Source organism: Rhamphochromis sp. 'chilingali', assembly GCF_963969265.1.
Source record: "Rhamphochromis sp. 'chilingali' genome assembly, chromosome: 14".
NCBI classification, from domain to species: Eukaryota; Metazoa; Chordata; class Actinopteri; order Cichliformes; family Cichlidae; genus Rhamphochromis; species Rhamphochromis sp. 'chilingali'.
In genome coordinates, this window is record NC_137941.1 from 16991873 (window position 1) to 17016505 (window position 24633).

At 39.6% G+C, this 24633-nt stretch overlaps 2 protein-coding genes across 6 annotated transcripts in view; one reads left to right on the plus strand and one right to left on the minus strand.

The window, feature by feature from the left end:
* Positions 1-6028, minus strand: part of ppp1r9ala (protein phosphatase 1 regulatory subunit 9A-like A) — a 28381-nt gene extending 22353 nt beyond the window's left edge. For all 4 annotated transcript variants that reach the window (XM_080902349.1, XM_080902350.1, XM_080902348.1 and 1 more), the window contains exons 1-2: positions 5871-6028; positions 3323-5353 (exon numbers count right to left, since the gene is read on the minus strand). In XM_080902349.1, the coding sequence (XP_080758475.1) occupies positions 3323-5185 (1863 nt within the window). In that variant the 5' untranslated portion in view covers positions 5186-5353; positions 5871-6028. The remainder of the gene's footprint in view (positions 1-3322; positions 5354-5870) is intronic.
* A 9278-nt stretch (positions 6029-15306) lies between these two features.
* The window catches only part of rapgef4a (Rap guanine nucleotide exchange factor 4a), a 39374-nt gene continuing 30047 nt past the window's right edge, over positions 15307-24633 (plus strand). Inside the window, exons 1-4 of one of the 2 annotated variants that reach the window (XM_080903520.1) lie at positions 15307-15378; positions 18566-18708; positions 18800-18888; positions 20828-20974. In XM_080903520.1, the coding sequence (XP_080759646.1) occupies positions 15311-15378; positions 18566-18708; positions 18800-18888; positions 20828-20974 (447 nt within the window). In that variant the 5' untranslated portion in view covers positions 15307-15310. Of the gene's footprint in view, positions 15379-18565; positions 18709-18799; positions 18889-20827; positions 20975-21884; positions 22012-24633 lie in introns of those variants that run through there. The other variant, XM_080903518.1, reaches the window with a different exon arrangement.

Sequence of the window (24633 nt, forward strand, 5' to 3'; positions counted from 1 at the left end):
CAACATACTTTTCACTCCAGACAATGATCATCATGTCATGTCACGTCATTATCGACATCTTGGCGACATCAGTGAAAGATTCCACCACTTTTCTCAGTCTTTTAGCAACTCTTTCCCAAACTAAATAAATAAATCACCAACCTAAAAATCTATGGACAGTAATGCTGCCAATCTCAAGTCTTCTCTACCACGAGAATGCTGCTCAGTCTGAGCTAGCTAAACTGTACACACAAAGGTGTCACCCAAAAAAAGTCTTTACATAGCCTGAGGAAAAACGTAAGAAACTTGGTTTCTTCTGTCTTTTTCTCAGAGTGATACTTGTAAATGTAGCTAAAAATCACAGGCATCATCTTCAACTTATATCTTTAGTTACTTGTCAAGTAACGTCTCAAATATCTGAAGCAAAAACAAGCTCGTATTGTGGACAGCACTCATACTAACTAACATTAGTCCATACATGTAAATCAACAGGGAAATTCATTTTAACATCATTGATCAAAATCCATCCAACCTAACCACTTATTTACCTGAGGAGGGGCTGGAGCCTATGCCACTGACAAAGGGTGAGAAGTTGCGAGTCAACCAAGTAAGATTAATAACTAGGTGTACTTACTACACTGCCGACTTGCCCACATCATGGATGACAATATCCATAATGTGCATCCACATACTGTCCACACAGCAATCAGTGCTCTGGTTAGATGTGCCACATATTGATCAAAATTGTGGTTCTTTTTCAGAATTGACTATGTATGCACCACCTGATGCACCATCAGTGAAGCAAACATTTTGACCTAGCAAACTATGACACACTTGTTTTTTTGTTATGAACAAAGTAACTCATTCGTTAGTTGAGAAAACTGATTTATATATAATTCATTATATATAAATCAGTTTTCTGAAAACGAGATGTCCAAGGCTAAGAGGGATAGTGGATATACTGGCCAACGGATGTTGAATATGAAGCTGCCAGGCAGGAAGAAAAAAGGAAGACCACAAAGATTCATGGATGCAGTGAAAAAGGACATGCAGAGCATTGGTGTAATAGAGGAAGATGCTAGGGTGGGATTGACACAAATGAGCCACTGTGGTGACCCCTAAAGGGAGCAGCCGAAAGAAGAAGAAAACAGTATATTAAAAGGACTATAATTTTCATATTGTTCACATACTTAAGTGTCATGCCAGCAGTTTAGTATGTGAAAATTTGGAACAAGCCCTGCAGATGCCCACTGATACAAACTTACATATGAACTAATTTAACCTGATATCAAGGAGTTCTCTTTTACAGACAGTGAATTGCTACAGAGAAGACAGCTTAGTGTTTTGCTGTGACATGTGTCTATAAAGCTGTGTTTATTCCTGTCATAGCTAGATTTTGGGGGGCTAAGGCACACAGTTTGTGTCCCCTTCAGGCCAGGTCAGCTTCTGGTCCCCTCTCTCAGGACCCCCTACCAGGATGACTGGGATAGGGAGGAGGACCCCACACCCTCAGATAACAGCACATTTCAAGGCCTGGATAAACACTGGGCTGTTCAAATGCTGTGTGAAATCTGCTGGTGTGATTCGTTTCCCCTGTTTTAGCAAAAAGTTGATGAGATATGATGACAGTTAAGTATCAGTAGCAGGAAAAAAATAAATAAATCACTTCTGCTTCACACCCCCTAATAACTAGGTGGTGATGTTTGCGCTCGTGATCTGTGTCAATACCAAAAGAGATTACATCAGCTGAAAAACAAGAGTGCAAACGTCTACAATATATAAAACAAATGATAGTACAGGGTTGTCTTTGCTACATCTAAATTCAATGTGATGCATTATCCCCTAGTCTAGAAGTCTGTATATTCCCACTTATGTGCCTACTCTAGGAAGATGAAATTCACCACTGCTTATTTGGGGAATTATGTTTTTAAAACAGGGACTGAAAGAGAAACATCCCAGAGGAATTTGTGCAGAGGAATTTGCTACCCCCCCAACAAAACCCAAAACAAACAAATACAAAACAAAAAAAAAAAAGAAACAAACTAGCATTTAAATTTTTTAATTGGCCTTGTTAATTGACAATGCCTTTGCTCAAGTATAACTGATATTTGTGTTTATGCAGTGGTGGGTAATAACAGGAAAATTGAATAGTTTAATAAGGTGACACAGACTCTTTAATGTCCATGAATTAATGTTTAGAAGGTTCCTTTAGGTCAGGGGTGTCAAACTCAAATACACAGTGGGCCAAAATTCAAAACTGGAACAAAGTCGCGGGCTAACATTAATATTTATTGAGAAAAAAAAAAAAAATCTTCCTCTAGATATAAGAATGAATCTTTTCTTATGGACTCAAACAAGTTTTGCTGAAAAACTGAATATGGAACAAGCAAAGCTTAATACTAAACAATATATATATTAGCTGTATAATACCAGTAGGCCTGCTCCAATAGTAATTTGGTATGGCTTCGCGGGCCAAATGACATTAGGCTGCGGGCCAAATTTGGCCCGCGGGCCAGAGTTTGACACCTATGCTTTAGGTGGTGACTAAGCCTGGAAAACCCCCATCTCTGGGTAAAATGAGATGAGTCATAAGAAAGAAGTCAAAAATATGTTAATTACAATTGTCCTCTCAATGTTCACCAACACCAACAAAACTAGAGACTCAGGTGGACTATAATGTAAATAAAAAATAACAAGTGTTACTGTTAGCCAGGGTCAACCAAAAAGAACTGTTGGACAAACTGGATAAATACGCACATCCATGTTGGACAGACATGAAAAATTCCTTATGACAGAAACAAATAATTCATGATCAAAAGGATAACCTGTCTAAATGAGTTAAAAAAAAAAAAAAAATTTGTACAGTGCAGTTTCTATGAGTCTACCTCCTTGCAGTCTTGTTCAGCAACACCTACTCTTGGACGCTTTTAAGCAAAGTCAACATTATTATAAAAAATATGACCAAACAAAACCACTACCCCCCTTATCCCCAAACAGCTCCCCTATTAGTCATGGGGATTAGGGAGACAAGGTTGTCAAACTACCTGTTTTCCTTGACCCTATGATTAAATGAAGCATCGTTTAGATTTTCTCAGCTGTGGCAAAACTCATCTGATGATACAGTGCAGCAGCTGTGACGTCAACAAGTCCAACAAAAGCATTCATTCTGAGCATACACTCATTTGTCTTGTGTCTTCTGGGAAACACCCCCAGTCAGACACCACTGCTGAGTCAGTGCGACGGTGGTTTATAATGAAGGTGCTGTGCAATTTGTTTTAGGTTTTTTTGTTTTTGTCTCAGATGAGCAAGAATGCTTCAGATGCAAACAACACAAAATACTTACCAGAATGGGATCCGTAGAGAACTTGATTTTCCTTTTTAAGGGAGGCTCTTCCTCATCTGACAAACCAAGGACCTCATAACAGTCATCGTATTCCCCATACATCTGATCCTCCTCATCTTCCTCCTCCTCTTCCCTGAGGACCTGGTCCACTTCCCTGTCATCCACAAACGCTGCATTTTCTATACCATACACTACTGGAGAAGCTCTATCCTGTATGCCCTGGCCCACCTGCTCCTCCAGCTCACCCTCTTCTTCTGCTGCTGCTTCATCATCTACGTCACGTGTGTCTTCACTATCCCGACTCACAACTACATTGTCTTCCATTCTCTCTTTCAGCCCAAATTCCCCATTATCCTCTAAGAGTGTACCTTCGCCTACATCCTCTGCAGTCCATTGTGCCTCTTTTGTGTCATCTCTTAATAAGACCTGGTGGGCAGGGGTACAGTTCAGTTTTTCTGGAGCATGGGTTCTTTTCAGGTCTAACTGCTGATCTTTGGGTTGCTGAACCTTCTGAGCCTGAAACACATCGTCATTATTCTCATCTTCATTCTCCTCACTTTCCGAGGACTCATGCTGAACCACTACCAGTTCAGCACGTACCATGCCCACCCCTTTGGATTCTGGAGAGGAGTTTTGACTGGGAATCTTGTCCCCAACAGGACTGCGTGCTACACGGTCATTACTCTTGGCTTTTTCAGGGTATTTGCCCCCGTTGTCATTCTGTAAGCCACCAGCTGATGGAAGAGGCTGTTTCACATCCCTTGGGGGTGGACTTTGTGGTTTGCCCCTCTCTGAGTCAACAGATGTCCTACTAAATCCATCACCAGATGATGTCAAGCACTTGTGACCATGGCTAACTGGGCTTGTTTGCTCTGGTGAGAGAGGTTTGTGGGTGGCATCGGTTGTAAAAGAAACTGATTTGGATGCTGAACTGGTAGCTGGAAATGTTGGTTTTGGCCCAATATTTGTCCCTAAAGGTGCTGGTTTGTTGTCTCTCTTTTTGTTAGTGGCATCAGAGAAAGAGTCTACGGCGTCTTTAACAGGAGATGTAGGTTTATGTAAGGTGTCCCCTGTTGGAGAGGTAGGCACTATGTGTGCAGTGGTACTGTGTTGTTTAGCAGATGTTGTGCTACTGTCTTCTGAGTCATTCTCAACTATATAATTCTCCAACCTCTTTGACAAGGGCCCCGCATTTAGTGACACCCGAGGCAGTTTCTCAATATCAGCCTTCTCATCTGGCCGATTTTTAACTGCAGGTGAAGGAGTTTGCTCTGATTTGTTAGTGGTCTCTGATCCTGATACTCTCCTTGTGCTTTTCCCTTCATCAGAGGCACTTCCAAGTGACAAACGATTTACTACTCTGTTTGGAGATTGTTTTTCCACGGCAGGCTGCTCTTTAATGCCCCTTTCAAAGAGTTTTCTGGTCACAGAAAACTTCTCTGCCAAGGCCACTTTGTCAATCTCAGCATCTTCTCCCTTGGGCGTTTTATCCAAAATGTGCGATTCTGGGCTTGCTGCACTGTTCAAGTTAAGTCTGTGAGTGCTGACCGGAAACTGCACCTTTGGTGGAGACACCTGGGTTACATCAGACTTTAAATTCACTTTCCCATCTTGGCTCTCCTGTTGCTGACCATCCATCTGTAGGAATATATTCTTTATCTTGTTCACTCTGGTCCCAAAAGGCCTCCCCCTTGAGTCCTCCCGGTTGTCACTGGATCCATTTGCAAAGGTATTAGACGCATTTTCGGACTTTGTCCCATCAAAGGAGCACTTAATGGCGTGGAAGTCAGACTTGTATGCATTTCTGTGAGGGGACGCGCTCCTCAGGCTCCTCTCGCCTGCTTTGCTCTCCGCTTTGATCATTCTGTTTGTTTACGCTGCACACAACTCTTAAAATCCAGCTCTGGAGAGAGTTACAGTGTTTGACGGTGAGCAATTGTCCCTCGACAACTTTACACAACTGATGTCATGGGTCCGGCGGAGAATTTCTGGAGCACGGTTGTATCAACTAAGCACAAGCAGTAAAGTCTCCTACAGAGAGAAAAGCAGAGCAAAGTCTATCAGTGCATGGACGAAACAATGCGGTCTCACCACAGCCAACGACAACGTTAGCTATTTTAGAAACTGCACGCAAACAGGTCGTTCAACTTTCAAATCAAAATAGCCTGAAATGTAGCTTCAGGTAAGCCTGCAACTTATGTTGCACTTCATTTGGCTAGCAACTTGGAAAGGTTAGCGTGAACAGCCGATTGTGTGTATTAGCGCTAAGGTACAGCAACATTATGAGGCTCTAAAGCCACTTTAATGAACTACGAACTTCTTTTTGAACAAATTAAACCGGTTAAACATTACTCAAAACGTCGGCACCGCCAAACATTGATTTTAAAAAAAGCGCGACCAACTTCAGCTTAGTCGGCCAACAGTTCAATAGGAGCGAACGTTGGTATCTCGCTCTCGACAACTCATTGTGGCAATTCCAGCACGAGTTGTTGACAATATTTCAACATAAAACACCACACCAAGGTGAACAACTTTCTCAGCCTCTCACCTCTTTGTTGTTCCATCGTGCTAGCCCTCTAAAACTCGTCAAGCGTTTCAGTTTTACACTACCAAAGTTGTCCCTTCTCCTTGCTCACCGCCATCATTCCCCCGCTCCAGCGGCTTTTTCCCCCTGCCTCCTCTTTGCACTTCCAGACCTGCCGCGGAGCTGCGCGCGCACACGAGTCTTCTGTCTGTCTGCACGGGCGCGCCGCTGGGACAGACGGAGTGATCGGGAGCGCGCGCACATTCCAGGACTGTAACCCACCGCTTTCCTCGCTCCACCCTCCACTCTATTTCTCCACAGACACGAGGAGGAGTGGAGGGAAAGGCGTGGGAAGCTCACCCTAAAAGTCAGAGAGCTCACCTAAACCTTCGGGCGGATAAAATGGAAACCTTTAACAGTACTCGTTGCAGAACATGTAGAGCATGTCAACAATACTATTATTTTTCTTTAGATAGGCCCCAATGAAAAAGGCATTTCCTTACAACCTTTCCAGTAGAATGGGATCTCTGACTTTTTGCTGTTATAATATGTCACACATTAAGTTCAGTTTGGCCAACATACCACAGCAGGAGCACTCCTCAAGCTGTAACAAAGTTATGATACCGTTAGGTGTATCTGGGCTTCGGATTAAAGATTAATATAAAAGCAATAAAATAAGTTGGTAGTGTGGACCAAACAGATCTGAGATTAAACAGGCGAAGGCTGTGTAATAAAAAATGTCAATGATCATAGTGTCACGTACGGTATTGCACAAAGGTTTTGAGCCACCATTCATTTTTCTATATTTCACTTCCAAGGAGTCAGGCTTTCTTGTAATTTTTAAGAAGAATATTTCTCCAGGCTTTATATAGACATAGTTGCTTTTTCACTCATTTCCAGCCCAGCCTTTGTATCTGACCATTTTCAGAGGAATGTTTGTGCTTACACTAAACACTGACCTATGAATCATTCAAGCATAAAAAAGCGCACTTAACGCAAGAGATGGAGTGTTGTGTCTACGCAAAACTGTCACACACAAAAACACATAATATTGTGCCCCGATATTTTCCTATTTCTGTTCCTATTTCTTTAACTGAATGTCAAATGTCAAACATAAGAAACTGACAGGCATACAATAATATTTCTGAGTCAACAAGCTGATTCCCAAAAAACTTGTGTACTGTGTCCTTAAGAAATCTAAGGAAACTGGACAGAAGAAATGGCAGGCATAAGAAAACAGCTGAACTATATCTGAAAGTCATGTCCTTAAGAATTGAGAAAAAAAAATCCAACAAAGACCTGACACAGAATGTCAGGTCAGTCATGAATTGGCCCTGGAGCTCAACATTGCAGAAGTAGTGTGGGATCATCTTGAAAGAGAATAGCACAAAAGGCAACGATCATCCAGCTTTGACAGCTTTGAATGTCTTTCAAAAAGCCTGGCCTGTTCCTGAGGACTGCTTATGAAAAGACAAGAAGTCTTATCTAAAAGAGCTCGGGCTGTGTTGATGAATAAGGGTGGTCGTACCAAATATTGAGTTTCAAATGCATTAGAATTGTACAACCTCTGCATTTGCTTTTAATTACAACGCTGACTTGTATGTTTGCATTATTGTTTAAATAAATCAATGAATTTGCTTCCAACTTTAATAACAAAATATAAAGAAATGAGGGGTGGATCAAGACCTTTTGCACAGTGCTGTAATTGAAAATCGTCTCTGCTTTTATAGCTTGGACATCTTTGACCTTCCTCAAAGGCCCAAGACCCAGGGGAGTCAGTAGTTTCTGGTATCAGATTAATAGGTCTTTTGACACCACACAGGTGGAGCAATAAAATGAAATTGTAGTTTACTGATTTCATGCTGAGCTTTTCACATAAGGACGGTCAGTGTTACACTGGGATATTTGAGTAGAACAGAGTAGTTGTTAATATTAGCTGCACTGACATTTTTTTCCTTCAATCACAATTCAAAATGTGTGAAAAGGGCCCATTGTTCAGAGCAGATAATACGGTCATGTAACGCAAAGAAGTCTTATTCTGTGAGCGAGAAATGCATTTCTATGCTTGCCTTTCTTATCATTCTCTTATCACATCTTTTGACCACTCAGATTTATCTCAGGAATGATGCTGGGGTTGTTAAAAGCCTTCAATTCTAAAGCCACTGGAGCAGAGCTCATTTCATGATAAGGTCCAAAGTATACATCCTGTATGTCCTCCAGGCAGATGGTTAGAAATTTACAGAAATGTATAGCTTCTGGGGGGAAGTGCAACCAGGAATATGGCAAAGCAGAGAAAGTTTGTAACACATAATCATACAAACACACGCTAAAGAGCCATTTTGGGTTAAAATATGAAACAGGAAGTGCAGCGCTAAACGCTAAGAGACAAATTAAACAATTCCAACAAGACCAAACTGAAATGCATACGGTTAGGTCCAGAAGATTTTTTTGCAATCTTACCTTTTCCGTCTTTATGACCAGTTGACACTTGTTGATTCGAAGCACTGAACTTGAGTTCTGTAGATGTTCACTTTAACTCTCAAAACAAGGTTACAAAAAGATGCTGATGCTAATGAAGAAGAGCATCATTCGACTGGAAAAACAATATAAATCTATCAGACCGAGGGCAAAACATTTAGGACTGACTAAATAAAAAATCTTGTACATATTAAAAAAGAAATAGAGAGAATGCTTTGACCTGTTCAGCAGCACAACTTTTGCAACCTGTTCTTTAATCTGTGCCTTTTCTATTACGTGCCTTTCTCTTGTTTTGTATATATTTCTCCTGTTTGTTATTTTTTCTTGCTGTCTTACTATTTATATTTTATTCCTACAGATTTGGTGTGAAGCATGGACAATAAAGGGCCATTCTATTCTATTCTATTCTATTCTATTCTATTCTAGCCCTGGTGGACCACAAAAGATAATTAAAGTGCATGATGGTAGAATTATTTCTATGGTTAAGAAAAACTTCAAAAACACCTTCATAATATCAAACAAAGTCATAAACACTCTCCAGGGGGTGGGCGTATCATTGTCATCAACAGACGCCTGAATACAGAGAGTTTTCAGAAGGTTTTCAAATAGGTGCAAACCACTGATTATGTTCAAGAACAGAAAGGCCAGATTAGACTTGGCAGAAAACTCTGAAAAGAGCACGCACAAAATAATTCTTTAAACAGAGGAAACCAAGATTAATTTGAACCAGAATGGTGGGGGCGAGAGAACATGGTGGAAGCAATGTTGTGACATGGGCATATTTGGCTGCCAGTGGAACTAGTCACTAGTTTTTATTGATGATGTGACTGCTGCTAGAAGTAGCAGGATGAATTCTGAAGTGTACATGGTTTTAAGCACCGGTCAGATTCAGGCAAATGCTGGAAAACTGACCAGGCAGCTCTTCACAATGTAAATGGATAATGGCTGAATGCATAATGGGAAAACAACCCAAGAGAAATGTGATATTCAACTCAACAGAGCTTTTCAGTCCCTGAAGACAACTCTGAAGAGAGGACTCACAAACAAGCAGCAACTGAAGGTTGTTTGTATAGCTGTGGGCGTGACGGAGCATCTCAAGGGAGGAAGTGCAGCATTTAATGATCTCAATGGTTTGTAGACTTCAGACATTCATTGGCTGCAAAGGATTTTCACTCAAGTATTAAAAACAGTCCTCATATTTCAAATCACTGTATTTTGTTCAATTACTTTTGAGTTAACTTTTGTTACACTCTTTGAATTAAAGGTGAAAGTCTACAAGTTCATATTTTAATTGTTTGATTTAAAATCCACTGCGGTGGTACGCAGAGGCAAAACAAACAAACAAAAAAAAAAAACTGCAGAAACTGCATAAATATATTGACTACAAGTGCAAGGCAGTTTGGCTCAGCTGTAGTGTGTAGTGTAATACTTTGCTTGTGTTAATTAAAAATATAACACGGACTAACGGTGTCATGAATTCAGCAATGTCATGTGTCTCAGCAGTGATCGTGACTTGGTATTTCTCCATACAACACAAAGTCTGTCAGAAGTATCTACTGAGAATATATATGACCTCAATAAAAAATGGGTCACCAGCAGAGATCTTATATCCTTTATGTGCTCGCTCTAGCTTTAATTAGTATTTTGGGTCAGTTTTTAGTACCTAATTTCATATTCATTATGCTTAAATTATCTGTCAAAGTGAGTGTACAGGACAGTACATATATTCCCTTTACAAATCAGGTCCCCTCCCAGGAGAGCCATAGTTGTGCGAGTTAACTCTCCACTACACAGTCCATGTACAGTGGTTTGATTCAGAAAAAAAGAGACATTCTCTCTTTTGAGCTCAGCTACAAAGATGCTGAATGAGAGCGCAGTCAGATTTCCTCAGTGGCTAAGAACCTACATTGCAAAAATATCATCCAGTCAAGCTGACCTAGGAAACAGAAGCCAGATCAAGTGCGAGAAGACATCAACGGAATATTTGAATATTTTGTTACAAACTGGCGAATCAGAGTCCACCTTTGAATTAATAATGGTATATAGATTTTAGCTTAGCAGATATTTGTTTGGATGTTTTAAACATGTGTAGTGTTACATTTGAAGAAATATTTATATGTGTTGAAGACAGTCTGTAGTAAGTGTATATGCAACTACAAGGAGCATTATATAACAAAATGCAAATAGATTAGTAATTATTGATAAAGAGAAACCAGACAGTAGCAAGAGCTTTGAGCAGATGGTGTTATTTATTCAGCTGCCTAAGGAATAATCCCATCTACATTTTTAATTGTATAGGTTATGAAATATTAAATGAACAACTCTGATTTTTTTCCTATCACAGATCACTACTTTAGGATCCCGATTACTAAATTCTCCTCAGAGTATATTTATAAATAAAATAAGAAAGCATTTTGGGCTGTTTTAGCCCATCATTGTAAATTTGCGCCTTAAAACATTGATGGAGACGTCTCTGGAAAAGATCCAGTCCTCAGGCATTTCCTCTGGAGTTATCTGCCCTAGCATTCCATCTGAGACGTGGTTATCTGATATATAAAGTTTTATGTAGCTCCTTAAAGCCGCTCCCATGTAGTTTATGCAAGCTTCTTGCTTGTTTACGCCGTACTGCACGGCTTTCAAAGGTGTTCTGTGCTCATTTGTTTTATGTAAATCCAGTGACATTTAACTGCCATGGGAATGCTGAAACCCGTGCTGGAACAGTGTAAATTATGGAGCACATTGCTTTAAACACAACTTCTTTTGAATGTGGCATTGTAATTCAGTAATTTAGGTCTACAAACACATATATCATGGCTCAGAATTATTATCTGACAAGAAGAAATTTAACACGTTTAATCCTGAAGATACTTTTTTGTGAAGCACGGATTTCAAAAGAGTTATATACCAGCAGTAGCAAATATTTCTCCAAATGCTCATCAGCATTTTGAAATTATGCTGTGTGTGCACATAAGGGTTGCATGTGTCCATGTGTTTACCATTTTCAGCTTGCAGGAGCATCTCCTAGCAACTGTGGGCCTGAAAAGCCACATACACAGTCAGTGGGCTCAGGATACGATGGCACATTGCAGCCAGTGGTCCCTATAGCAACATTTCAAACACCATCGAATGCACGGGGAAAACCAAGTGGAAAAAGGAGCAGGTGAGCTGCTGAGAGTGGAACCTTTGAGACAGTGTCTCAGACTCTTGCAGGCACAAGAAATACTCCACACCTGGTGTCTTGTCTTTTTTTCTGCAGAACTACTCTTTTCTGTTTTCTTTTACAACAAATATTTGTTTGCAGCAGAAAGAAATGAAAACCCTTTCAGTCGTTACCTTCGTAAATCTTTTTGTTATGTCTTGAACTGATAGCTTGCAGAGTTGCAGTGCATGGCAAATTACTGCAGCGCATGTTGACGTCTTCGCACATTGTTATGTGTTGGTCCATTGCTGCTGTGAGTTAGTGGTATGCAGCATTACAGGAATGTGTGTTTTGTGTTATGCATGCCCTGGCCTGAACTCAGCCTCACACCTCAGCTATTTATTTTAACAAGAAAGGGCAAGACATGTAAGTTCAGCTCACTGGGAAGAAAAACATGTGGGCTGACAACGCAATCTTAATTTAAGGTCCACTGAAAGATCAGAAACAGACAGAGAAACACCTAAAAGTTTCCTTCAGGTGCAGGGCACAGCTCCCTTTGGTTAGACGCCTACATTTTTAAAATCAAAACAAGACTGAGTGCACTTCCCTTTTCTCTGCTCCAGGAATCGAATAGGTTTGTGCCCGGATTCATCTGTTCTTAGGTGTTTTCTTAGAACAAATGCTGCCATCTTGCTGTCGGTAAAGGAACTGGATTTTAAATATTGGCTTGGTGAAATTCTCCTGAAGGAGAACCACTTTGGAACCGGTGTTGGGTGCAGATCTGATGTTTCGAAACATTTCCTTTATCTTTAAGATCTTCCATTTTTATCACTGCCTTATTATTTATGTAATGCTATCCCCACAAAGAAGGTTATGCAGTGTTTGCAAGCGTGTCATTACTCTGTCTGTAAAAAAAAAAGAGTTTTGAATGAATTCTGATAAAAAAAAAAAAATCTTGTAGAGTTGGGTCATATTAACACTTTGTTGAAAATTGAAATTTGTCTTTCACCCACCAAGGTCACCAAGGTCAACTTAATGATTTGTTGGTCAAAAATTAACATTTGACCTCTGACCTCTCCTTCAACATCAACAGATGATCTGAAGGTCAAAGTGATAATAATGCTACATAGAGTTATTTGAAATGACAATAGTTGTCAGACTGACAAGAACATGCTGGCATGGGATACATTTGGAGAAAAGCTGATTCATTTTATTATGGCTTTGTTGTGTATATTACAATAAGACGTTATAACCATTTAAGTATGTAATAATATGAATAAATGTACAATATTTCTTAATAATAATAATTATTATTAATTGAAAAAAATTAACTTGTGATAACAAAAAAATCACTTGATATTTATTAAACATAATTTTAATAAATGAACTTTACTAAACGGGAAGATGAATGCTCGGTATTTACTGTATCTACTCAAGTAAAAAAAATAAATAAATAAAAAAGTAATTGTACTCAAAATTATATCAGTTATATTAAATCTTCCAGTAGTCACAGATTTCAAAAGGCCAAGTAAATCTTTGCACTTATTTTTACTGCACTACAAACATCTTAACGTAAAACAAAATGAATATATAGAAAGTACAAGATTATTCCTGCTCTGGTCGAGGGTTTTACTCTTGGACTGCTTCTTGTTTGGTTTTTCTCTCAAACTATCCAAACCTCACCCTGAAAGGCATTAACTAAATATTTAGTTAAATGATGGAAACAGGACTATACTTAGAAGCCCTACTTTTATTATGATTTAGTCAACTTGTGGATGAAACTTTCTTTACTTGAGATTAGAGACAAAAATCTTTTTTTAGGAAGAGTTTTCTTTTATGCCTTTTAGTGCTGATGACTTGTGTTCAGTAAAAATTAAGTAAATAAATAAATAAATAAATAAATAAATAAATAAATAAATAAATAAATAAATAAACCAATAACATAAGCCTGTAACTTAGGTACCAAGGTATCTGAGCATCAGATGATGGAAAAGAAAATAATTACAGAGGCTTGGTATTTCTTTCTATGAGGTACTTTGTTGCCAGGGTAACTGAAGTAAAGCAATGGGCTTTTTATTATGTGGCTTGTCATAACAAAGCCCAATTTTCTCATGGCTATTATGAAAATGTTCCCACTTTGATATGTTGGAAATGTCATCCACTATACAGGGATGAGAGGCGTGCTGCAGTCAGTTAAAACAGCCATGTGTACTCAGATAGTTTGCTTCAGTGTTTTGGACTTGACTGTATGCAGTCTGTAATTGCTCAGATCCACAATCTATAAGAAAAAAAAGATTTTGTTGCCATTTTGCATCTTTACACCATCACAGTGATTTTAAATCAGACAATCAAAATGTGATTTAAGTGCAGAATTTCAGCTTAAATTAAAGGGATTTAACTTAAACTGTTTAGGTGGTAGCTATTTCTAAGCACAGACCTCCATTGACAGACCCTCAAAATTAAACAAATATTAAATAAATAAGGGATTGTTTTAAATACATATCCTAACATTTCCAGTCAATGACTGCGTGAAGTCCAGAATCTATGGATTTCACCAAATGTTGTGTTTCCTCCCTTGAGATGCTCCATTAGGCCTTTTGTAAAGCAACCTTTGGATGCTGCTTGTTTGTGGGTGTCTCTCCATTCAGTTTTGTGTTAAATGTCTGAACAGCATGCTCCACTGGGTTAGATCAGGTGACTGGCTTGGCCGTTGAAGACTATCCCATTTCTTTGCCCTGAGAAATCTTGGGTTGCCTTTGCGACTTTGGCTCTTTGTCCATTTGCACTGTGAAGAGCTGTCTGGTTAGTTTTTCAGCATTTGCCTGAATCTGAGTGGAGCTTATATCCCTGTACACTTCAGAGTTCATCCTGCTACTTCTATCAGCTGTAACATCACACGTTATTCTGTGGTCTTCCGGGTCTTTTGTTGTTGTTTAGTCAACCTGTTATTCCATTCTGTTTATAAAAAAAATTAAAGTGGTTTGCTGTTGGTTTATTTTTGCATCACTTTGGACCTCATATTGAAAATGCCAGTGGAAAACTGAACAACAGGTCTCACCTAGCCATGGAGCTGCTTTTCAGTCAAATTTCCAACTAATTTTGATCTTCTGAAAATGGGGAAACTCAGAAAATAAGGTCTGTAAAAACCAATAAATCAAAGCTGAAAGTCTGCACTTCAATCACATCTCGATTGTTTGATTTTAAACCATCTGTGGCGGTTCACAGAAGCAAAACTACAAAAGCTTTATCACTGTCTAAATACTTATGAACATTAATGTGATTACGACCAATCACAGGTCACCTGTATGCCCTCCACCTCACCTTTGCAACAGTATCCTTCAGTAGAGAAGTGCCACTTTGTGCTGACTCACCTCATTCAAGCAACAAAAGCTGCTTCTATTTACAGCTCTCGGTGTAAGTTCAACAGCTCTAAAAATGAAATGACTGGAAAATTCCAAGCAACAGTTTGATCTTAACACGAACACTGGGACATACTGATCTATGAGACTGCGTTCATTTTACCTGCATGTGCCTAATAGCAGAAACTGACCTCCATTGCTGAAAAAAATAATGAGTGACCGAGCTCTGTTTCCCCCCAGCCACATCTCTGCTGAAAACTGTTGCCGTCCTCAGTTTGAGATTTTCTTTCTTAACAACATAGCTTTTCACTACAGCTGCATAAAACCCGTCAGTGTGGGCTGTTTTTCGTCCACGCTGCTCCCGCCCAGGTAAGGAGGGACAGCGAGGACTGTCAGCAGTGAGTGAGTGAAGGCAGATGAAGCTGCTGTCGTTGGTCCAGCCCTCTCCTCCGCATTAGCAGCAGCAGCAGCAACAGCAGGATCGCAAGATGGTAGCAGCGCACACTTCTTCACATTCCTCGGAATCTGCCGAGTGGATGATTTGTCTGGATAAGAGGTAATCACTTTATACCATTTCACCCGACCCATCTCAGGCTAGTGTAAGAGCGATGAATTAACGAGGAAATATCGCGATTTGGATTTTTATCCTGTAAGGAACTTGGGCGTTGTGTTTCAGTGGCTGCATTTAAACATTCAAATAAACGGAATTAGGACGTCGTGAGTCCGATCACAGCTTGAGTTAGTGCATCCTTGGACGCGCCAAGGTTACCTTTCCTACAGCCTCTGACCTCACTGTTGACTAAAGGAGTCACGCACAGTGATCCACTTAGCTGTAGAGTTGGGGAAAGCAAAGGCATCAGCTTCAGACTGGGATTTATTAATTATGTCAAATTACTTGCCAATTACTTGGCTCTTTGATGCATTCTACTTACTTCAATTGCTCACTATCTGGGATTATTGTAATAATCAGCAGCAAACTGCTTTCTGTGACTACTGGAAGATCAAAGATCAAATACTGATATCATTATAATAAGACATTAAAAGATATTTAATATGTGTCATGGTTATAATGTATAGTACTTTTTTATTTGAGAGAAATTTGTTCTGCAACTTTTGCCGTGAGCAGTAATGAAATTGCTGAATGCAGGCGGACATAGAGGATTATTGCAAGGGTGGCCAAGCTATGACCATTAACTATATTGGAGTCCTTCAGCTAGCAAAAATCTTTTTTCTGCTTGGCATAATGCTGCAGGAAAATCAGTCAACTTTTCAATCTTGTGCTCTTTTGACTTGATTGTGCCAACATGGCAGCCATGTACAAGTATTACTGAGGACTCATATAAAGTACTGCTTCTTTCTGCTGCTCCCTTATTCACAAACAGTCACCACAGCAGGTAACTCTGCGTGTTTAACCTCATAGATTTTTTTTTAACGATTGCCCCTCCTTGACTCTTTCTATCTTCTGCTGGATCAAACAGGGATCTTTCACTTATTAGGTGAATGTGTTAACCTCTACACTATGAAGTCAGAAAAACTGCAGGCAGGCTGGCTTCACCATTTGTTGTGTTGATGGTTTTGTCACAGAGATGTGGCCCTTTAGTCTGTTTTGGCCACGGCCACATCTATCTATCTATCTATCTATCTATCTATCTATCTATCTATCTATCTATCTATCTATCTATCTATCTATCTATCTATCTATCTATCTATCTATCTATCTATCTATCTATCTATCTATCTATCTATCTATCTATCTATCTATCTATCTATCTATCTATCTAACTATTTTAATTCTTACTGCATGTTTTTTTTTTTTACATTATTTTTTACATTTACATGCTTAGACAGTTTGGCCAATATGCAAGTATATACTGGATGCAGCTCAGGTGTTAGTGGGTTGCTTACTATTGATCTACAGGATGATGACAATAAGGGGTGCAGCATATATCAAAAGGTCCAAAGTACAACAGCTACACACAGCAAAGTGACACAGGGTGCCAGACGTGTTTACACAGTAATATCCTCTGCTTGCTTGTAGAAGCCACCTGTGTCCCTCAAGTCAAATGGTTCTTGGGTGACTCACCTTTTCCAAACAGCAAACAGCATCCATGAGTCACCCTATCATTCATTTGACACTTTTACATTGAAATTCAGTGGATGATAGACATCTAAGTTTATCCAAACTGCTTGATTATTTAACAGTTTGGAAAAGATTGGTGAATACGAAAAGCAGTTGTGTCATTTCCTGAACTAAGCTCACAGACAAATTACATCTCACTCATCAATACGCTCATTATTTGACATCTCAGGTTGGATTACTGGTCATTAGGTTGATCATTGTTTGCATTGTACAAATTGTAACAAGCTTGCATGATGAAGATAATCGTTTCTCACTTGCACGTCAAACTGGCACTTTCTGCTTTTTTCTCTGTTCTTTCTGTTTTTTTCATCTAGGTCAGTTTTCAAACAGACACTGGCTTTGAAAGTCAGGCTCCCACACATCTCGCTCTTTCTCGCAGTCTCTCTTTCTCTTGCCTTGTCCTGATTATGATAATGCAGGGTAGAAAAACAGAATACATTCAAAGCGGCTGCACTGCTGAACATAGGGTCTTATCAAGGAGTACATACAATTATAGAGGCATAATGTGAGGTTAAAGGTTTCCAGGGAATACACGATGAAAAGTCTTTTTTTTCCCCGCAAGCTGTTACTTAGTGTATTGTAAAACTATAGAGCAGTACATTTTCAAAAAACAAAAGCACAAAGGTTGTTTCCATCTTTGAATTATTGATAATGTTTGGTTTCACTTTTTTTCAAAAGCCGGACCTTGTTTCAAAGGTGATGTAAGCTGCAGTTTATCCACCCACCAGTTACATCAGAGGCTCTGGACTGAGTGTAACAAAAGTGAGACAGGCACAGAACAGAGAGGTAAAAATTCAGTGCAGGGATTAGTGCAATAACAAATGATATTCAGTTTGAACGTGCCATTAAAAATGGAGTCAAAACTGGGTCAGGCTTTTCAATTTAAATAAAAGAACAAAAGAAATTTTTACTCTAAGGTCTGTGCAACTTTGGAAATAAAGCCTTTCTTATTGCTGCAATGCAACTCATGAATGCAGCAGCCGTGCACACTGGGAAATTGACAGTTATTGTTTGAGAGGAACGAAATTATTGGTTCAACAAAAATCTGACTGTAGAATAAAAACAAATTGTTCTAAATGAGACAGATGCGAGAGATAATCTCAAACTAAATTTGGTGTGCTTTTATTAAAGAGTACATATTCTGTTAATTGCTATATTTTTATTCCTGGACTCAGTTAAAATAGGTTTGCATGATCCACAGCTTAAAATAACCCATGCAAGAGTCTTGAGACTTTCTTTTAATTTTTAAGGTGCTCTTGAGCAATAGTTGTCCAACATCCAAACAAGAGCTTTCGAGAAACCTGGAAAACTATTCCCAAAGACTACTTAATTACAAGAAAGAATTTGTCAGAGATTTTGAGGCTGTATTGAAGAATAAATGTGGTCATACCAAATATTGACTTTCAAGTTTGTTAAATAGAATAGTACAGTGTTAGAATTTAATGGTGTCTTCTGCAGACTTCATGTTTCAGAGTTCAAAGTAAACTTTACTTAAAAAAAGGTTCAGTTGCTTTGAATGATGCAGGCTCTGCAGCTCTGCAGTTAGCTTTTCATGTAGATTTTTAGTTAATTGTACATCACGCTGTTCTTTGTATTTCTCCAGACCAGCAGAGCGCTCGGGGGCAGATGTTGACATAATCCTGGCACGGCTGAAAAATGTGAAGGCCTTTGAGAGATTCCACCCCAGTTTGCTGCAGCAGATATGCCTGTGCGGATTTTACGAGTGCTTGGAAAAAGGCATCACCAGTAGGTGAAAATGCGAGCTCTGAAACTAATCTGAGGACAAGACGGTGCATCTATTTTTATCTTCTTTTCTCAAACTGTTCCCCCCCCCCAGTATTTCGACAAGGAGATATTGGCACGTGCTGGTATGCTGTTCTCTCAGGTTCGCTGGATGTAAAGGTGTCCGAGACATCAAGTTATCAGGTATAATTTCATGAGCATTACATAAAGCCCCAGATTAAAATGAAGGCTGATGAAGTAATTGATAATTAAAAGAAATCGCTCTCTTCTTTCATACGTATCACACAAGATCACACTCATCTTAATCAATCTTAGCTTCACACACTAATGCTCCAAATTTGCACCCAAAGCTGAATTACTCTTTCTGTGAAGATCTCGGTAACTTTGTAAGCAAAGCTCCACCTGAAATTCATCAGACTTGAAAAATAAAAGTTAGATGAGGGAATATTACTGACCATTTGTTAACAGTGGAACTTTGCACACCTTAGCCTATTTGTCTGGGTGCTTACTGGAGTGATATGTTTGTATTAGAGCTGGGCGATAGAACGATAACGATATGTATCGCGATATAACTTTTACTCGATAGAGAAATTAAGCTATCGCGATAGACCTCGCCGCTCTTGTTCTCTTAAAAAAAAAAAAAAAAAAAAAAAAAAAAAAAGGTCAGCCAATCCAAATTCAGTAGCGCAGAGCCGAACAAATCACAGCCGCAGCGTCACGTCGCGTGACTTGTTACGTACAGCACAAGTGCCAAGCCGCACGTGTGTTTGTTTGGGAAGCAGCCAGCGGGTAATGGAGCCAGCGCGTAATGGAGGAAATGAGTGTGCCGACTAGAAAAATCAACCGAGCGTGACCGAAGAGAAAACAGATGATGGTTCCAACGCCGGAGAGATTGTCGAACGGAAGAGCCATAGAAGTTCCGTAGTTTGAAGGTATTTCGGCTATTTCAAGTCTGACAAAAAACAGAGTAGCGCGCACTGTAAATTGTGCCGAAAGCAAGTCTGGAAATACAATGAACTGGTGCATGCGTCACACTGTGCGCCGCGTTATTGTTTCGGTGAAATGAATTTCTACAATACTGTTAATTCTACTCTCTGCAGTGTTTAAATGCTTACATATACACACAGTTACTGTCCCTCCACACATACGACTCGGTTCTGCTTCTATGCCCCAGCTTTGTTTACTTTTTCCCACCGAGGCTTCTAGACTTCTGATTGGCCAACATTTCTGCACGGTTAGGAATCTAACGCCACCTGCTGCTTTGGCATGTTCATAGCAGCGTTTTCCTTCATTTCTGCCTTTACGTGTGAACGGGATTATTTTTTAAAACGAAAACGGAAAATCTCAGTTTTCAAAAATACCCGTGTACGTGTGGACGTAGCCTCAGTCTCTGACTGGAAGCGCTAATTCGTCATTCGGCTTTTGTCAGACTAAAGTAACTGTTAAAACTGTTTGAAAAGCTCAGCTATACAACAAGGAGAGATTGAGAATTTTCTTTTAGTTCTCAGTTTATTTGATATTGACAAAAGTTAGTCAGTTTTGTCTGTTCTTCTGTAAAACAAACTAAGATTTATTTTTAGAATTAATATTTTGTTTCTAAGTGGAATTGACAATTTAGTCTGTTTCATTTGTTCTATTTTGAAACTTAAACGCTTTAGCGGCTGTCTTTTGTGTAGTTTGCAATATTTGCCTTTATCTATCTGAAAAAGTCTCATGTTCCTTAAGTACATCTACCCTGTTGAACTTATTATGGGAAATAAATATTTAAATAAAAACAAGCTGCTGATTATTTCACATTTTACTTGTGAGCAACGGCACATTTAAATCTTACAAATATAGTTATTTGGCTTATATCGTGATAGATATCGTTATCGCCTGAAATGAAAAAAACATATCGTGATATGAAAAAATCTCATATCGCCCAGCTCTAGTTTGTATCTTGTTGAGTGTATGGAGTGCTCAGGAGTTCTTTAACCTTCGAGAGTTGTGCGATCGGCATAAATTCATTTGCTAAGAATATTACATTTGAACTTCACAGCATTCTCATCTAGTTGAAAGTTTTTAATCCCAATGAAGGAATGATCTAAGAGGAATGTGTGTGATGCTGGTGTGTCTCATGTAGGATGCTGTTACTATATGCACACTGGGGACGGGAACGGCCTTTGGGGAGTCAATCCTGGATAACACTCCCCGACATGCTACCATCATTACACGGGAATTCAGTGAGCTCCTACGCATCGAGCAGAGGGAGTTTAGGTCTCTGTGGGAGGTATGTGCCTCGTTTTGCTCCGTCTATACTTGTTGCAGAGTACAGAAATTATCTGGGTCATTACGATTTGTGGCACATCTCAGATATCAAAGTCTCAAAGTAAGATTTGAAAATGCTATGGAATAAATGTGTCCATAGGAACTAACTTCTCTCATTTTAGTGATAAACAGAAAATTCAGACCGCTTTTGATCATTTGAAGACAAAGCAGCGCCTTATCAGCTGAGTGGGTAGCTCAAAGGCAGCACACGCTGGTTTCCAGTTATCATTTAATTTGTGAGTAACTGAGGGGGCTGCTTAAAGTCAGAGAACAGCCACCTGTCCTAGCTTGTTCTTGTTGCAGCTGAAATGTTAAATCTGAAAACTGTGACGAATTGAGCTGAGCGCTCTCCAGAGCGTAGGTGGTGTACACCACCTGTGGATCAGCGAAGGTTGGGTTATGAATTTATTGTTGGGCCTCTGGAGGAAAAAATCTGTCCAATTCTTTTACTGTAACCTTCTGCTAGTGCTCCGTCTGATTTTGACTTATGAGTGGTTGGTTTATCCCTTTTGACCACTAGATGGAAGTGTAGCTCTGAGGAGAAACTCTCTCTCCAGCCTTGTGTTTTCACTCACACTAGCATCATTTCAGCAGTCATTCAGTGTAAGTATAAAACTGGGCAGTAACATTCAGTATAAAACGTTTAAATACTGTAAATTAAAGACAAACATAATGTTCATGGACCGCTTCAGTCAGAAATATCTCACTCGTCTTTCTGTCTCCTGCTACTGTGAGCCGGTGGGTGCCATGCTGTGTAGAAGTTCCTCTCGTCACTCACCTCCCCCTCAGCTGGGCTGGGTTCCTGAGAGAGAGACAGCCCATTTCCTTTGGGACCAAAGGGCATCAGCAGGTTAAGTTATAGGCTGTGTCTGTTCCAGCACACTGACCATCAGAAGCTGTGTGTGGCTGGATACTTTAATTTGGCTGTGTGTATGCTCACGCGGAAGTTCAACGGGGATACACATTTCACCTCTGCCCCCGGGCGACCTCTTCAGTTCGGTTCGTCTCAAATTAGATTTTCGAGCTTCTGTATCTGGTGTCCAGATTGTCTTATCTCACTCTTGGATCTTTCTGGTCTTGTTTGTTACTTAATATAAAGACTCACTGCAAAGTGATGGTGAAGATGCTGTTTGGCGCATGAAGATAAACAGATACTATTTTTTCGAGGCTTCTGATTTTTTTAAATTAATGAGTGTCTATATTTGGAAAGAGTTTCCCACAGCACCAGTTTCAAACTCAGGTTTGTGAAGGGCGTCACACCCATGATAGATACATTCCTTAGATAATGGCACTGAAATGCTTTCTGCTCAACCTTGGTCCTCTTTGTTGCTTGTTTGACGGTCCATTCTTGTATTTTCTAACTAATAATATTACAGTATAAGTGTTTAAATCTAACTTTAAGACTTGGGCTTGTAAGTATTATTTTGCAGCATCACAGGTACAGCTGTTAAAAGGCAAGGATCTTACCAGGCACTTTTCTGAGTTCTCCAGTGCTCATTATGGTTTTAATGTAGTACGTTTGCACATGGAATTTTGAGGCTTTTTAAAATTTTCTCAAGGTAATTGGTATTTTTGTGTAGGAAAAAAAGGATAATGGGTAGTTTAAAGTTGAAGCTCTCTAAATGAGTTATGTCCTACGCTGAGATGTCTCCCGTCCTTGCAGTGTTTCTTGTACAGAACTTCATCTAAAAAAACAGAAAAGTGATTTACAGCATTAGCATCAATACATGGATCTTCTATTGTTAGATGTGCTGAGTTAGCCAGCCTGTACCTGAGCAGCACTGCGGTCAAAATTCACACAATCGAGACAGATGATCATTTCTGTATTTTGCAGTTTGTTGGTCATACAAACAGTTCGCCTGAATGTTCTTCCAGGCATATGTGCTTATTTTTTTCCTCCTAGTTTTACTGCAGTGCTGAACGATTGTTTAAGGTGTATCTTGTTACTGGTGGCATCAGACATCAGACTGTGTGAGCCACTTCTGATGTGCTGTGGTGACTCTAAGTTTCCTGCGTGTCTTGATGGTTGCTTTTGCAGATAAAGCTCAGCTGCTTCACAGGGTCTTAATTTAAGCTGAATTGCATTCTGTGGTGCATGATGAATGTTAAGCTGCATGAGGTCAGTGTTCTTACTGCTTCCAGCCCCTGAAAGAAGAATACAGCTTGATTACAGCTAATGTGAGGAGATGGGAAAAGAGTGATGCTAAAGGAAATATATTACCTGCTCCGGTCTGAGCCAAAGGAAGCATTTAAACAAAGCTACACGCCTCCTCCTTCACCACCTCCTCCTCCACCACCTCCTCCTCCCTACAACACAGAACTGTCCCCTTGCCTTTGGCCAAGCAGTCTTAGAAAATTTTGCAAGAGTGAGAACAACACTAGCTTTATTTATGATTATACTCGTGAATAATTTAGTGTATTTTTTCTGTAGGTGTTTCAACCTTCTGTTTGGAATAATACAGTAAATAAAAGAATTACAGAGAGGTGACAAATTGGATAAACGTAACATAGTAAATGCATTTGGGAAAATACTTTGACGTGCCTTAGCACGTTGATTCTTCAAGTCTCCGGAAGTCACTTGGAGTTATAAAGTACACTCACCATTCACCATTTTCCCATTAGAAGTGCCTCAATTCTTTGTGGAATAGATTCAACAGGGTGCTGGAAACATTCTTCAGAGACTGTGGTCCATATTGATATGATAGCATCACAAGGTTACACCACCTTTGTTGCCTTCAAATCTATTACATGACATGTTATCCTGCCTAAAAACCACTTATATAAGGCATGATGGATCCATGCTTTCATGTTGTTTACACCAAATCTTTACCCTGCCACCCACTGCATCAGAACTCGACACAGTGTGCCAATTTTGGCTTCAGTTGTCTGTTTACAGCTGACAGGTGTGGCACCTGGTATGGTCTTCTGCTGCTGTGGCCCATCTGCTTCAGTGTTTCATGTGTTGATTATTCAGGGATGCTCCTCTGTATACCTTGGTTGTAATGATTGGTTGTTTGTATTACTGTTGTCTTCGTCTCAGCTTGAAGCAGTCTGGCCATTCTTCTCTAACATCTGATATCAACAAGAGTTCTCCTAGAGAACTGCTGCTCAGTCACTGGATATTTTCTCTCTTTCAGACCATTCTCTGTAAATCTTAGAGATTGTTGTGAAGAAAAATCCCAGGAGATCAGCAGTTTGTGAAACTCTCAGACCAAGTCGTCTAGGACCAACAACTGTGACACATTTAGTGTCACTTGACCCACCTTTTGCCCCCATCCTTGACCATGTCTACATTCGCAAATCTAATGAGTCGCCTCCAAATTTGAAAGTCGCAGTAAGGAGCAGTTGAACAGATATACCTAATAAAGTGGCTGGTAAATATATATTATCTCAATTGGTGTTTTGATGATGGTTGTCTTGTGAAATGGTCTTTCAGATGATGATAAATTACGTCAACATCTGGTCCACAGGGGGTCAAAGGTTCAGGTTTTGTCCTTTCATTTTCACCATTTTCACCAGTTCATATAAATAAAGGTTTTCTACACTAATGTTAACAAGACACTTTGCTCCATATTTGTTCCTTAAAATGTTGTATGTCTTGGTGTATGACATCTATGCATA